Source organism: Coregonus clupeaformis, chromosome 15, assembly GCF_020615455.1.
Source record: "Coregonus clupeaformis isolate EN_2021a chromosome 15, ASM2061545v1, whole genome shotgun sequence".
Taxonomy (NCBI): Eukaryota; Metazoa; Chordata; class Actinopteri; order Salmoniformes; family Salmonidae; genus Coregonus; species Coregonus clupeaformis.
Genome location: NC_059206.1, coordinates 38,947,306 through 38,959,569, shown reverse-complemented (window position 1 = coordinate 38,959,569; position 12,264 = coordinate 38,947,306). Strand labels below are relative to the sequence as shown.

The window sequence follows — 12,264 nt, the reverse complement described above, 5'->3', positions numbered from 1 at the left end:
CTGTGAGAGTGAAAACCTGAAAAAATGAGGATAAACCTGTGTTTATTTTTATTTTTTATTTTTATACATTTATCTGTTTCAATGGTAGTCATACTATAAGCCTACTTGCACAGTACAGCTTGGGTTGGCCTGACTGTGAAAGACCAATATGGGATTTATCATTTTAGGTCATTCAGAGTGTAGGCTATGTAGGTGCCTTTCCGTCGCCGGGCGCTGCGTTTGGAAAAATTTGAGTATACCTACTTCTCCAGGCACCACTATACCACTGGATGGCCTGTTTTTTTTTAGGCACTCAAACGATCAGCTTGTGGTATCTGCAGTGAGGATTCACCTTCTTTTTATAATAATTTTGTAACTTATCTGCAGAAAACGTTGTTTTGTGCTCAAAAAGCAGTAGTAGCAGTATGCAAATCACGGAGCCAAATTAACGGATCTTTCACCGATTTTTATTCGGCTCCCGACGTTCACCAAAAATATCCGTTCAAAAAGAGCCGTTCGTTCGCGAATGACCCATCACTACAGCCCCGGGTGAGTCGGACAAACATGGCGGCGGTTCGGTAGATGAAGAGCGGACGACGAGCACTATTTTATTAATGTCAACAGTCACGGATAAACCAGAGGTCGAGAAGAACCGAAGAGAGTATAGTGCAAAACGGAAACATTGTATCCGCGTATTATTCTGTTTCTTCCAAGAAATGTCAAACAGGTTTGTGTGCAACAACAGTGAGCAGTAGAACGCTTCACTAACAGCGCAGCGGAGTGTTATTTTGCTGGACATCCTGAGCCTTGTTTGTAATTTTAGTTGACTCCAGAGAAATGTGTGGGAGGTAAGATGTCAATGGCATTTGACAACGTGGTTCTATTGTTGTTTTCGTCCAAGTTGGCTTAATTCTATTTCTCTCCTATCGTGCATGTGTGTCACTGTCAGCTGACACGTCGTTCCTGGCAGGTCGATACTCGACTTGGGAGATGGGGCAGTAAACTAATGGAGATAAGGAGAAAAGAGAATGAATACTCACAGGAGGAGTTATTGTTGGACGACTGATACAGGTGTTGTCACCCCTAGTTTCTAATGGCCAAATGCAGTATCAATATCAGTCTATTGTCATGGCCATACAGTTCTCATATATGGTTTCACATTGTTTTGTGTGATGCATTTGAACATAATGCCAAATTGTTATATGCCAATATTTTGTTGGCATGATAGTAAATAATATATATACATTTTTTAAAGTACTAGTCATTGTTGGCTATAACATGTTTATAACATGTGATGTCCGGCATCCAGTGTTCTTTGTTATTGTCTACTGTAAGCCCCAGGCTGACACTAGACCCCTCCCACATGTGATTCATACATGATGTTGAACATTACTAATCGTCTCCCCCCTCAACCTCCCCTCCTCACCCCATCTTTCCCCATGGATGGACTCCCCTCATGCGATGAGCTCTAATGTTTTCCCCATAGCCCATACTAGCCCTCTGTGTATTCTTTGTTTCTGTATGCAGTCCTATGTCAGTGTACTCAATACACATAGGTAAGTGTCAAGCAGGCAGGTTAGGCTACTGGTAACCATGGACCATCAGAAGATACACTATATATACAAAAGTATGTGGACACCCCTTCAAATTAGTGGATTCAGCTTTTTCAGCCACAACTGTTGCTGACAGGTGTATACAATCGAGCACACAGCCATGCAATCTCCATAGACAAACATTGGCCTAGAATGGCCTTACTGAAGAGCTCAGTGACTTTCAACGTGGCACCGTCATAGGATGCCACCTTTCCGACAAGTCAGTTCGTCAAATTTCTGCCTTGCTAGAGCTTCCCTGGTCAACTGTAAGTGCTATTATTGTGAAGTGGTAACGTCTAGAAGCAACAACAGCTAAGCCGCAAAGTGGTAGGCCACCAAGCTCACAGAACGGGACCGGCGAGTGCTGAAGCGCGTAGTGTGTAAGAAATCGTCTGTCCTCGGTTGCAATACTCACTACTGAGTTCCAAACTGCCTCTGGAAGCAACGTCAGCACAATAACTGTTCGTTGGGAGCTTCATGAAATTGGTTTCCATGGCCGAGCAGCCGCACACAAGCCTAAAATAACCATGCGCAACGCCAAGCGTCAGCTAGAGTGGTGTAAAGCTCGCAACCATTGGACTCTGGAGCAGTGGAAACGCGTTCTCAGGAGTGATGAATCACGCTTCACCATCTGGCAGTCCGACGGACAAATCTGGGTTTGGCGGATGCCAGGAGAATGCTACCTGCCCCAATGCATAGTGCCAACTGTAAAGTTTGGTGGAGGAGGAATAATGGTCTGGGGCTGTTTTTCATTGTTCGGACTAGGCCTCTTAGTTCCAGTGAATGGAAATCTTAACGCTACAGCATACAATGACATTCTAGACGATTCTGTGCTCCCAACTTCGTGGTAACAGTTTGGGGAAGGCCCTTTCATGTTTCAGCATGACAATGCCACTGTGCACAAAGCGAGGTCCATACCAAAATGGTTGAGATCGGTGTGGAAGAACTTGACTGGCCTGCACAGAGCCCTGACCTCAACCCCATCGAACACCGTTGGGATGAATTGGAACGCCGACTGCGAGCCAGGCATAATCGCCCAACATCAATGCCCGACTTCACTAATGATCTTGTGGCTGAATGTGGATCTAGTGGAAAGCCTTCCCAGAAGAGTGGAGGCTGTTATAGCAGCAAAGGGGGGACCAACTCCATTTTAATGCCCATGATTTTGGAATGAGATGTTCGAGCAGGTGTCCACATACTTTTGGTCATGTAGTGTAGCTCGGCCTACTCCTTTTCAACTTCTCTTTGTTGACATATCAATTGAGGTGTACCCATTACAAGATATACCCAAGCTGTTATTACCTTATGTGAGAACCGTAGCCTACTTATCAATATCATGCAGTGTATTCATATTTAACCAATCACAATCTACCCATTTTAAAGTCATACATTATTTTATCCAGCCTAGTAGTGAAGTTAATCTAGGTCTTATACAATTTTTATCTGAGGTTTCTCGTGAATGTACAAAGGCAGTCTCAGTCTAGTCTAGACTTTGCATTTTATGCATTGACTCGGTCCGGATTGTTTGCATATCAGTGTTGCTGATCGTTTTAACAAAGAGAAGTGCGTGTTAACCATGACTGATTACATGTGGAAGTCTATGTGTGTCTGTGTCTTTCTGTGTTGTTTGTGTGTGTGCGAGTGCTCTTGTGTGGATTGCTCCATGCACATGGGGCAAATGCAGACATTCCAGGAGTGAGTGGAATAGCACAGGCCCACAGCTGCTGTACAGAGCTAGAGCTGCTCTGTGCTGTTTGTCACTGAAGCTGTCTGACTTCCTAGGCCTGCAATGACTAGACTAGCTACAATGCACTCTGCATAGCACAACTGTTACTGTATACTGAGCTAGTCAAGGATGAAAATGACCTTACCCCTGTGAAAAGTTTGAGGCTTCTTACACCACATTAAACTTTCTCTCTCAGGATATAAATTATATTTTTGAAATAACATGTGATATATATATATACATATATATTGCATTTCCTTCTGTGACTCAAGTTTAACACCAGGTCCCTAGCCTCAAGCAAATGAATCCCTTTGTCTCAAGACGGGTCAACTAAGTTGAGTGAACTCTAAAACTTGCTCTACAAGCTCTAACACAACAGCATCCAGATAACCAATGCCTCTTTCTCTTCTCTGGTCCTCTCCCCAGGTAGCCCTTTTCCTTTTTCCCCTCCCGTCTCCCCCATCCACCCTGCACTGATGTCGTCATCCCCTGCGTCTGCCCCCTCGACAACGTCCCCCTCCACCCTCCGCCCTCCCTTGGCTCTGGACTCCCTCTCCATGTCCTCTCTCCTGTCCAGGGACCTGGAGGACGGGGCGGGGGACGGAGGGGGGGATGAAGGTGGCCTGGGTGACCTGGAGGTGAACCCGTACGATGGCTTGCCCTTCTCGTCACGCTACTACTTGCTGCTGGAGGAGAGGAAGAAGCTTCCTGTGTGGAGCCTCAAGTACCGCCTGCTGGAGCACCTGGAGACACACAGCATGGTCGTGGTCAGCGCCCCCAGTGGCACAGGAAAGAGCACACAGGTAAGACACATGCATAATACATACAAACATGCATGCACACACAGATACATGGGCACACATGAGCACTGGTGGTGAAGAGCCCAGAGAGAGAGCAATGGCTGGGAAGGTGGGGAAACTTGGCAAACATACAGGTAGACACACCGTACATAGGCTATACACATTCACACTCAAACACACATTGGTATAGGGACCCTCCAAATTTACTCAATATTCAGACACTGAGTACAGGCAGACAGACCACTGTACAAACTTAAGCAAGTAAGCACACAGGCTATCATACTGTACCCACTCTTACTTTGTATTCATATCAGTCTTTCACTCTGTCTCCCTCCCTCTCTTTGTCTCTATCTCTGTCCCTCACCTTCTCCCTCCAAGGTGCCCCAGTGGTGTGTGGAGTATGCCCTGTCCCATGAGCTCTCCCAGGGCTTGGTGTGTTGTTCCCAGCCCTACGCTGTGGCTGCAGCGAGTCTGGCCCTCAGAGTGGCTGATGAGATGGACCTGAGTCTGGGCCTGGAGGTGGGCTACTGTGTCCCCCACGACGATGGCTGTACCCCCGATACGCTACTCAGGTGAGGAGGGAGGTAGACACACAGGTGTGCATGAAGATTGGGGCATTTGTATGTACACACACATACACATAGGTACAAGCTTGGGTACACACGCATCACACTATCTGACGGCACGGTCCTTACTTCCTCCTTATCTTCTTCTAACTCAAATCAAATCAAATGTATTTATAAAGCCCTTTTTACTTCAGAAACCCAGCCTAAAACCCCAAACAGCAATCAGATGTATAAGCACAGTGGTTTGTCCACCCTCCTTTCTGCTCTCTGTCTCCCCCTGAGGTTTATACAAGTGCAATACAATCGGATTAAAGGTGCAATATGCATAAATCGCTCCGCCATTTCCTGGTTGCAAAAATTCTAATAGTTTGCCTAATTTCAGTTTATGTGACAAAACAAGTGTAGAGAGTCATTGTACCATCTAAACCGCTGTGAAATATTTTTTTAATAACCAAAAATATTGTATTTTCAGCTGTTTGAAGCTGGTGTACAAAAACGAAACTTAAAGCTGCAATATGTAACTTTTTGGGCGACATGACCAAATTCACATAGAAATGTGTGTTATAGATCTGTCATTCTCATTGAAAGCAGGTCTAAGAAGTGGTAGATCTGTTCTATGTGCTATTTATATGCTTCCCATTCTATGCTTCCCATTCTTAAATTTCATTTTTGCGTCTTTTACTTTCGGTTTTTGTACACCAGCTTCAAACAGCTGAAAATACAATATTTTTGGTTATGAAAAATAAATTTCACAGTGGTTTAGATGGTACAATGATTCTCTACACATGAGTTTCCCAAACTCGGTACTGGGGACCCCCCTGGGTGCACGTTTTGGTTTTTGCCCTAGCACTACACAGCTGATTTAAATATCAAACTCATCAACATGCTTTGATTATTTGAATCAGCTGTGTAGTGCTAGGGCAAAAACCAAAACGTGCACCCTGGGGAGGGCCCCAGGACCGAGTTTGGGAAACCGTGCTCTACACTATACTTGCTTGTTTTGTCATATAAACTGAAATTAAGCGAACTATTGGAATTTTATGACGGAGCGATTTCTGCATAGTGCATCTTTAAGATCGGGAAGCATAGAAATAGCACACATAGAACAGATCTACCACTTCTGTGTAAGAATGAAAATGTAATGAGAATGACAGATCTATAACTCGCATTTCTAAAAAAAAAAAGTTACATATTGCAGCTTTAAGGGGTGGGTTTGTTTCTCTCCACGATCTCTCTATCCCCTCTCATCCTCTCTCTCCCCCACCCTCTCTCAGGTTCGTCAGTGACTCTCTGCTCCTGGGAGAGATGATGTCGGACCCCCTGCTGCGTCAGTACGGGGTGCTGGTGGTGGACGAGGTGCAGGAGCGCACGGTGCCCACCGACGTCCTCCTGGGCCTGCTGCGGGACGTGTGCGGCCAGCGCCCCGACAACCTCCGCGTGGTCCTGCTCACCGACCCCTCCCTCGCCCCCAGCCTTGCAACCTTCCTGTGTGAAGGAGTTCCGTTTCTAACGCTGGATGAGCCTGTCGGAGGTACACCCGACACAGAGATGAGGATGAGACCACTGGTTGTCGTGGAAACGGTGTACAGGGATCCTGGAGGGAGGGAGTCGGCGGCGGCGGCGTGTCACATGGTGTTGGATCTCCACCGCAGGGGGGAGGAGGGGGATGTAATGGTCTTTCTCCCTAGCGCCCAGGTAGATGCGCGCACACACACACACTACACACTATACTAAATATATACAGCTAATCTCATTAACTACTGGGGCTGTTTTTAGCCTTACAGATCAGTAGACAGTAGATGCCCAGTAGGCCTACTGCTGGTACAGAGAGATGGCTCAGTGGGTTACGTTTGGTCTGGTTAGTTAGGGTAGTTAGGGCTAGTTAGGGTAGATGGGGTTAGTTAGGGTTAGTCAGGTGCATGCAACAGCAGAGTTGTGGTATTACTTCCTGCACGATGTAAGTCGTTTTGGATAAAAGTGACTGCTAAATTAACTTCCTTTCTATAATAATAATAATAATAATATGCCATTTAGCAGACGCTTTTATCCAAAGCGACTTACAGTCATTTTTGTGTATGGGTGGTCCCGGGGATCGAACCCACTACCCTGGCGTTACAAGTGCCGTGCTCTACCAGCTGAGCTACAGAGGACCTATCCCATATCTTCTTGTCTGTTTCTGATAGAAGAAAGTCTATCTGAAAATCCCTATTGAACTGAGTCTTATTTCTTAATGCTTTGTTGTGCTGTGTTTTGTAATATGCCATCCTCTTCCTTGTCTGTTGTTGCCTCTCACGCTGGGGACAGAGAAACGGGGACACTGTAACCTTAGACTGCTGAATGGCATCAGTCTGTATCAGGTGTCCTGGTTAATGCATCCAGAACACACACACACACACAGATTGATAGATAAATAGCCCCATCATATTCACATACACCTCTCACATACACACTTCCACTATGTCAACATCACCACACCCTAGCTCCTCGCCTCATTCCCGGCTATGGATTCAAATCCGGAGGCAGACCTGGACTTAAGTACAGTAGTTGACACCATGGCTGCAAAACACAGAGCTAGCTAGCCAGCCAGGAGAACTGATCTGGTTAAGGCTCATTAGAAGAGCCACAGTAAACAGAGTACTGTTTGCCAAGTCTCAACTCAGATCAACCTAAACCATGTGTTTAGGGAGAGGGAGAGAGGGCGAGAGAGAGGGGGTGAGACATGAGAAAGGAGCAGGAGAATGGGCACTCCTGCGTCGTCTTGGCTGTGTGCTTAGTGTCGTTGTCCTGTTGGAAGGTGAACCTTCGCCCTAGTCTGAGGTCCTGAGCGTTCTGGAGCAGGTTTTCATCAAGGATCTCTCTGTACTTTGCTCCGTTCATCTTTCCCTCAATCCTGACTAGTCTCCCAGTCTCTGCTGCTGAAAAACATCCCCACAGTATGATGCTGCCACCACCATGCTTCACCGTAGGGATGGTGCCAGGTTTCCTCCAGACGTGGTGCTTGGCGTTCAGGCCAAAGAGTTTAATCTTGGTTTCATCAGACCAGAGAATCTTGTTTCTCATGGTCTGAGAGTCTTTAGGTGCCTTTTGGCAAACTCCAAGCGGGCTGTCATGTGCCTTTTACTGAGGAGTGGCTTCCGTCTGGCCACTCTACCATAAAGGCCTGATTGGTGGAGTGCTGCAGAGATGGTTGTCCTTCTGGAAGCTCTGTCAGAGTGACCATCGGGTTCTTGGTCACCTCCCTGACCAAAGCCCTTCTCCCCTGATTGCTCAGTTTGGCTGGACGGCCAGCTCTAGGAAGAGTCTAGGTGGTTCCAAACTTCTTCCATTTAAGAATGATGGAGGCCACTGTGTTCTTGGGGACCTTCAATGCTGCAGACATTCTTTGGTACCCTTCCCCAGATCTGTGCCTTGACACAATCCTGTCTCGGAGCTCTACGGACAATTGGCTTGGTTTTTGCTCTGACATGCAATGTCAACTGTGGGACCTTATATAGACAGATGTGTGCCTTTCCAAATCAGGTCCAATCAATAGAATTTACCACAGGTGGACTCCAATCAAGTTGTAGAAAAATCTCAAGGATGATCAATGGAAACAGGATGCACCTGAGCTCAATTTCGAGTCTCATAGCAAAGGGTCTGAATACTTATGAAATAAGGTATTTCTGTTTTTTATTTTTAATACATTTGCAAAAATGTCTAAAAACATGTTTTGTGTGTAGATTGATGAGGGAATAAAAAAATACATCAATTTTAGAATGAGGCTGTAATATAACAAAATGTGGGAAAAGGGAAGGAGACTGAATATTTTCCGAATGCACTGTATAATACCAACCATCTCTCGCTCTGTTTCTCAGGAGATAGACGAGTGTGGCTTTCTGCTGGAGAAGGAGTCTGTGGCCCTGAGTCCTCAGCTTGGGCCCCTCAGAGTTCTACACCTCCATACAGGCCTTGGAGGGGCCACCCAGCGCATCTACGAACCTGAGCCAGAGGGGCCTTCTGGTGACACGGAGGGGTCTGAAGGACTGGAAGGGCCAGGGATAGGGTTGGGAATGGGAGTGAGGCGCAGGGTCATCCTCACAGACACCCTGGGGGAGGCCTCCTTCTCTCTATCTGGAGTGCGCTACGTCATAGACACAGGCATGCAACTTAAGACAGTGAGTACTCAATTATCAGAGGTGGGAGGGAGAAGGAGTGTGTGTTGCACTATCCGACACAGTGGGCTCATCTCCATTGTCAAATGTGGCAATGCTACAATGCCGCATAACCTCAACAAACTATTGAGGTGTACCGAGTCCCAGTGCCATGCATAACCTCCCACTCTTTCTGCCTCCGTGTCATAGGTTTACAACCCTCAAATCAGAGCGGACTCACAGGTCATGTGTCCAATCAGCCGGCACCAGGCAGACATGCGGACGCAGAGGGTAAACGGTGACCTACCAGGTATGTTAGGGTCAATCAATCTGTTTTAAGAAATCATCATGGACTGTGGTGTTTTTCTAATTTAAGAGAAGGGACATACATAGCTGTTACAGGCCAACTATCCTCTCTCCATGTATTCTTCTGACCCCTCTCCTGTCCCTCCAGGTCTGTGTTTCCGTCTGTACCCCCAGGCTCTGTATGCGGAGGGCATGGAAGAGGCCCGCAGCCCGGGGGTGATGGAGGAGAACCTCAGCCACCTGGTGCTGCTGCTCAAGAGGCTGGACATCGCTGACATGGGCCAGTGCAAGTTCCTGGACAGGCCTGGTAAGGAGGGCCACACATCATCTAGCTAGTTCAGCCTTGCTGTCTCCTTTGAATGAATGAAGTGCACCTTGCATTCATGGGAGTTTGTGTTTTCTAGGTACCTTCTATTTTGTGATATCAGACAGAATATAAATATAATCTCTTCCCGTATCCCTCAATTTCTTCAATCCATCCCTCTCTATTTTATTCTCTCTCTCTTTTACCCCCCCCCCCCCAGCTCCTGAGGCTCTGATGCAGGCTCTAGAGGACCTAGACTACCTGGCAGCGCTGGATGATGATGGGAACCTGTCTGAAGTGGGCATCATTATGTCAGAGCTGCCCCTGGAGCCTTCGCTGGCCAAGGCCCTCATCGCTGCCTGCGAGTTTGACTGTGTCAACGAGCTGCTCACCATCGCCGCCATGCTCACAGGTACACACGGCAGACTCTCTCACACACACACTACACTCGCTACAATGACCAAGGTGCTAATTACTGGCTGTAAAATGTGCCTTTACTCATAGCTTCCCTTTTTTACGTGCCTTTCAGAATATTGTTTTGTTTCTATAACTTTGACTTTTTGTTTTTTAACAGTCATTCATTTAAATTCTCTACCTGTGCGTGTTCCCAGCTCCCCCCTGCTTTGTGACCCCCCCACCCCAGAGAGAGGAGGCAGCAGCCACTCACAGACGTCCACTGTTGCACAATGAGGGAGACCACTTCACCCTCATCAACATCTACAACGCGTATATACAGCGTGAGTCTATATACTACTACACACACACAGCTGCAATGTACAGGAGGTTTGGTTTATGCGCACAAACACACACGCACACGAACATCAACTTATAGTAATACACATATGGGCACGACATGCATTTTACACAGTTCTCCTCCTGAATATTAATCTGTGTGTTTATCTGATTGCTCTTTTAGACAATGAGGATGATGCCTGGTGTACTACCAACTTCCTGAACCCCGCTGCATTACGATTGGCTGTGATGATTAGGGCGGAGCTGCTGGAGGTGATGCAGCGAATAGAGTTGCCCGTCTCGCCTCCTGCTTTTGGTTGCCAAGACAACTGCACTAATATCAAGCGTGCGCTCATCTCAGGGTTCTTCCTCAAGGTAAAAGGACTCATCAGTTCAATTCTCCATTGAAGATTAGTTTGTTCGTTTGTTTATGTTGTGTATCTGAAATAAGACAGGGAAATATATAGACCCTAACCTCTCTCTCCTCCCCCCTATTTGTCTTTACCTTACTGTCTTTCTCAATTTTCATATTTTCTTCTTACTTTCCATTCTGGTGTCTCTCTGCCTTCCCCCACTCGGTCTATCCTGCTCTTTCTATATTTGTTTCTCTCTATCTTGTTGCGTTTCCTCTTCTCCCTTCCCCTGTCTCGTTCTCAGGTGGCTCATGATGTGGACGGCTCAGGTAACTACCTCCTGTTGACTCACCGTCACGTGGCTCACCTCCACCCCTTCTCCTCCTATCTGTGTCGCCGGCCGCGCCCCAACCCCCCCTCCTGGGTGCTCTACCACGAATTTACCATCTCCCACGACAACTGTGTCCGCACCGCCTCCGAAGTGCATCCCCACATGTGAGTAACCCCACATTTTTTTGGTGAACTTTTGTTGTAGATAGTAAGTATGTAATGTACACAGTAACCCTGAACATCTTTAGGCCATCTACATAATGGCGACTTTGCTTCCTTTTGGAATACTAGTTCTTTGATTTGACAGTTCAGTAAACTGTACTATCTGTCAGAAGATAGTGGGTGCATTCCAGGTCGTCATGCTGCACAGATGATCAGATCGCACAACAACAAGCATTAAACTTCTCCGGAACCATGTTAATATGGTATAGAAGTCTTCTGACGTGCATATGTCATTACATTGAGGTAAACTAGGCATTTAAGTGCATTACTTTTATGGAACCTTTTCCCCTGACTGTTTCCTGTGGGAAGGTTGGTGGAGCTGGCCCCTCAGTACTACCTGGGCAACCTGCCATCCAGCGAGGGACGGGACCAGCTGATGGAGCTGAGACAGAGTCTGCTGCCCACAGAGGAGGAACAGGAGAGGGGGCCGGAGGGGACTTACGACACACGTCACATTGAGGAACACTTAGACAGGACCGCAGATCCATGTAATCAGGACAGCACTGAGCTGTGTGTCATACAGTGACGGGAACGGAGTTGGTGACCAAAAGCATAACCAAGGGAGGTGAACCTGAGAGGGAGGACATGGATGCACTATGCACTTTCAAAGTGCTACAAGGAACACACTACAGAACTGTGCTGTACTGTTGCATGGACAGCTGATGAGGGAGAGAACGTACAGTACACTATCCAGCCATACACAGCTATATGGAAGCAGTTGTTTACATCGGAGTGAATAGGGCCCCACCTACAGGTGTTAGTGAAATATTTCTCAAATGAGATTAAATGCATTTTTGGCACATTAAAATGTTTGAGACTGAACCTGCAGAGTTCCTATAAAAAACGGAATACTGGTACGCAAAGTAATATACAGTGTATTCGGAAAGGTTTCAGACCACTTGACTTTTTCCAAATATTGTTATGTTACAGCCTTATTCTAAAATGGATGAAATTGTTTTTTTCTCTCATCAATCTACACACAATACCCCATAATGACAAAGCAAAAACAGGTTTTTAATTTATTTTGCAAATCTATTAAAAATAGAAATTTGAACTCACATTTACATAAGTATTCAGACCCTTTACTCAGTACTTTGTTGAAACACCTTTGGCAGCGATTACAGCCTCGAGTCTTCTTGGGTATGACGCTACAAGCTTGGCACACCTGTATTTGGGGAGTTTCTCCCATTCTTCTCTGCAGATCCTTTCAAGCTCTGTTAAGTT

At 46.5% G+C, this 12,264-nt stretch overlaps 1 protein-coding gene across 2 annotated transcripts; it reads left to right on the top strand.

Moving 5' to 3' along the window:
* Positions 1–211: 211 nt before the first annotated feature.
* LOC121582471 (ATP-dependent RNA helicase DQX1-like) lies at positions 212–11,978 on the top strand. Of its 2 annotated transcripts, none has more exons than XM_041898276.1 (12): positions 212–706; positions 3,724–4,100; positions 4,476–4,669; positions 5,938–6,358; positions 8,518–8,817; positions 9,004–9,103; positions 9,248–9,406; positions 9,624–9,815; positions 10,015–10,140; positions 10,320–10,510; positions 10,793–10,983; positions 11,350–11,978. In XM_041898276.1, exons 2-12 carry the CDS (start codon positions 3,774–3,776, stop codon positions 11,564–11,566), a joined length of 2,418 nt encoding a protein of 805 aa, XP_041754210.1. In that variant the 5' UTR covers positions 212–706; positions 3,724–3,773; the 3' UTR covers positions 11,567–11,978. The 2 variants fall into 2 exon arrangements, with proteins under 2 accessions (XP_041754210.1, XP_041754209.1); XM_041898275.1 differs by having other exon boundaries at positions 212–827.
* Positions 11,979–12,264: the final 286 nt, after the last annotated feature.

Coding starts and splice junctions, on each gene's coding strand:
- LOC121582471 (XM_041898276.1), top strand. CDS start 3,774: ATGTCGTCATCCCCTGCGTCTGCCCCCTCGACAACGTCCCCCTCCACC. Junction 9,104..9,247: donor GGTAAACGGTGACCTACCAG/GTATGTTAGGGT, acceptor CTGTCCCTCCAG/GTCTGTGTTTCCGTCTGTAC. Junction 9,816..10,014: donor CATCGCCGCCATGCTCACAG/GTACACACGGCA, acceptor GCGTGTTCCCAG/CTCCCCCCTGCTTTGTGACC.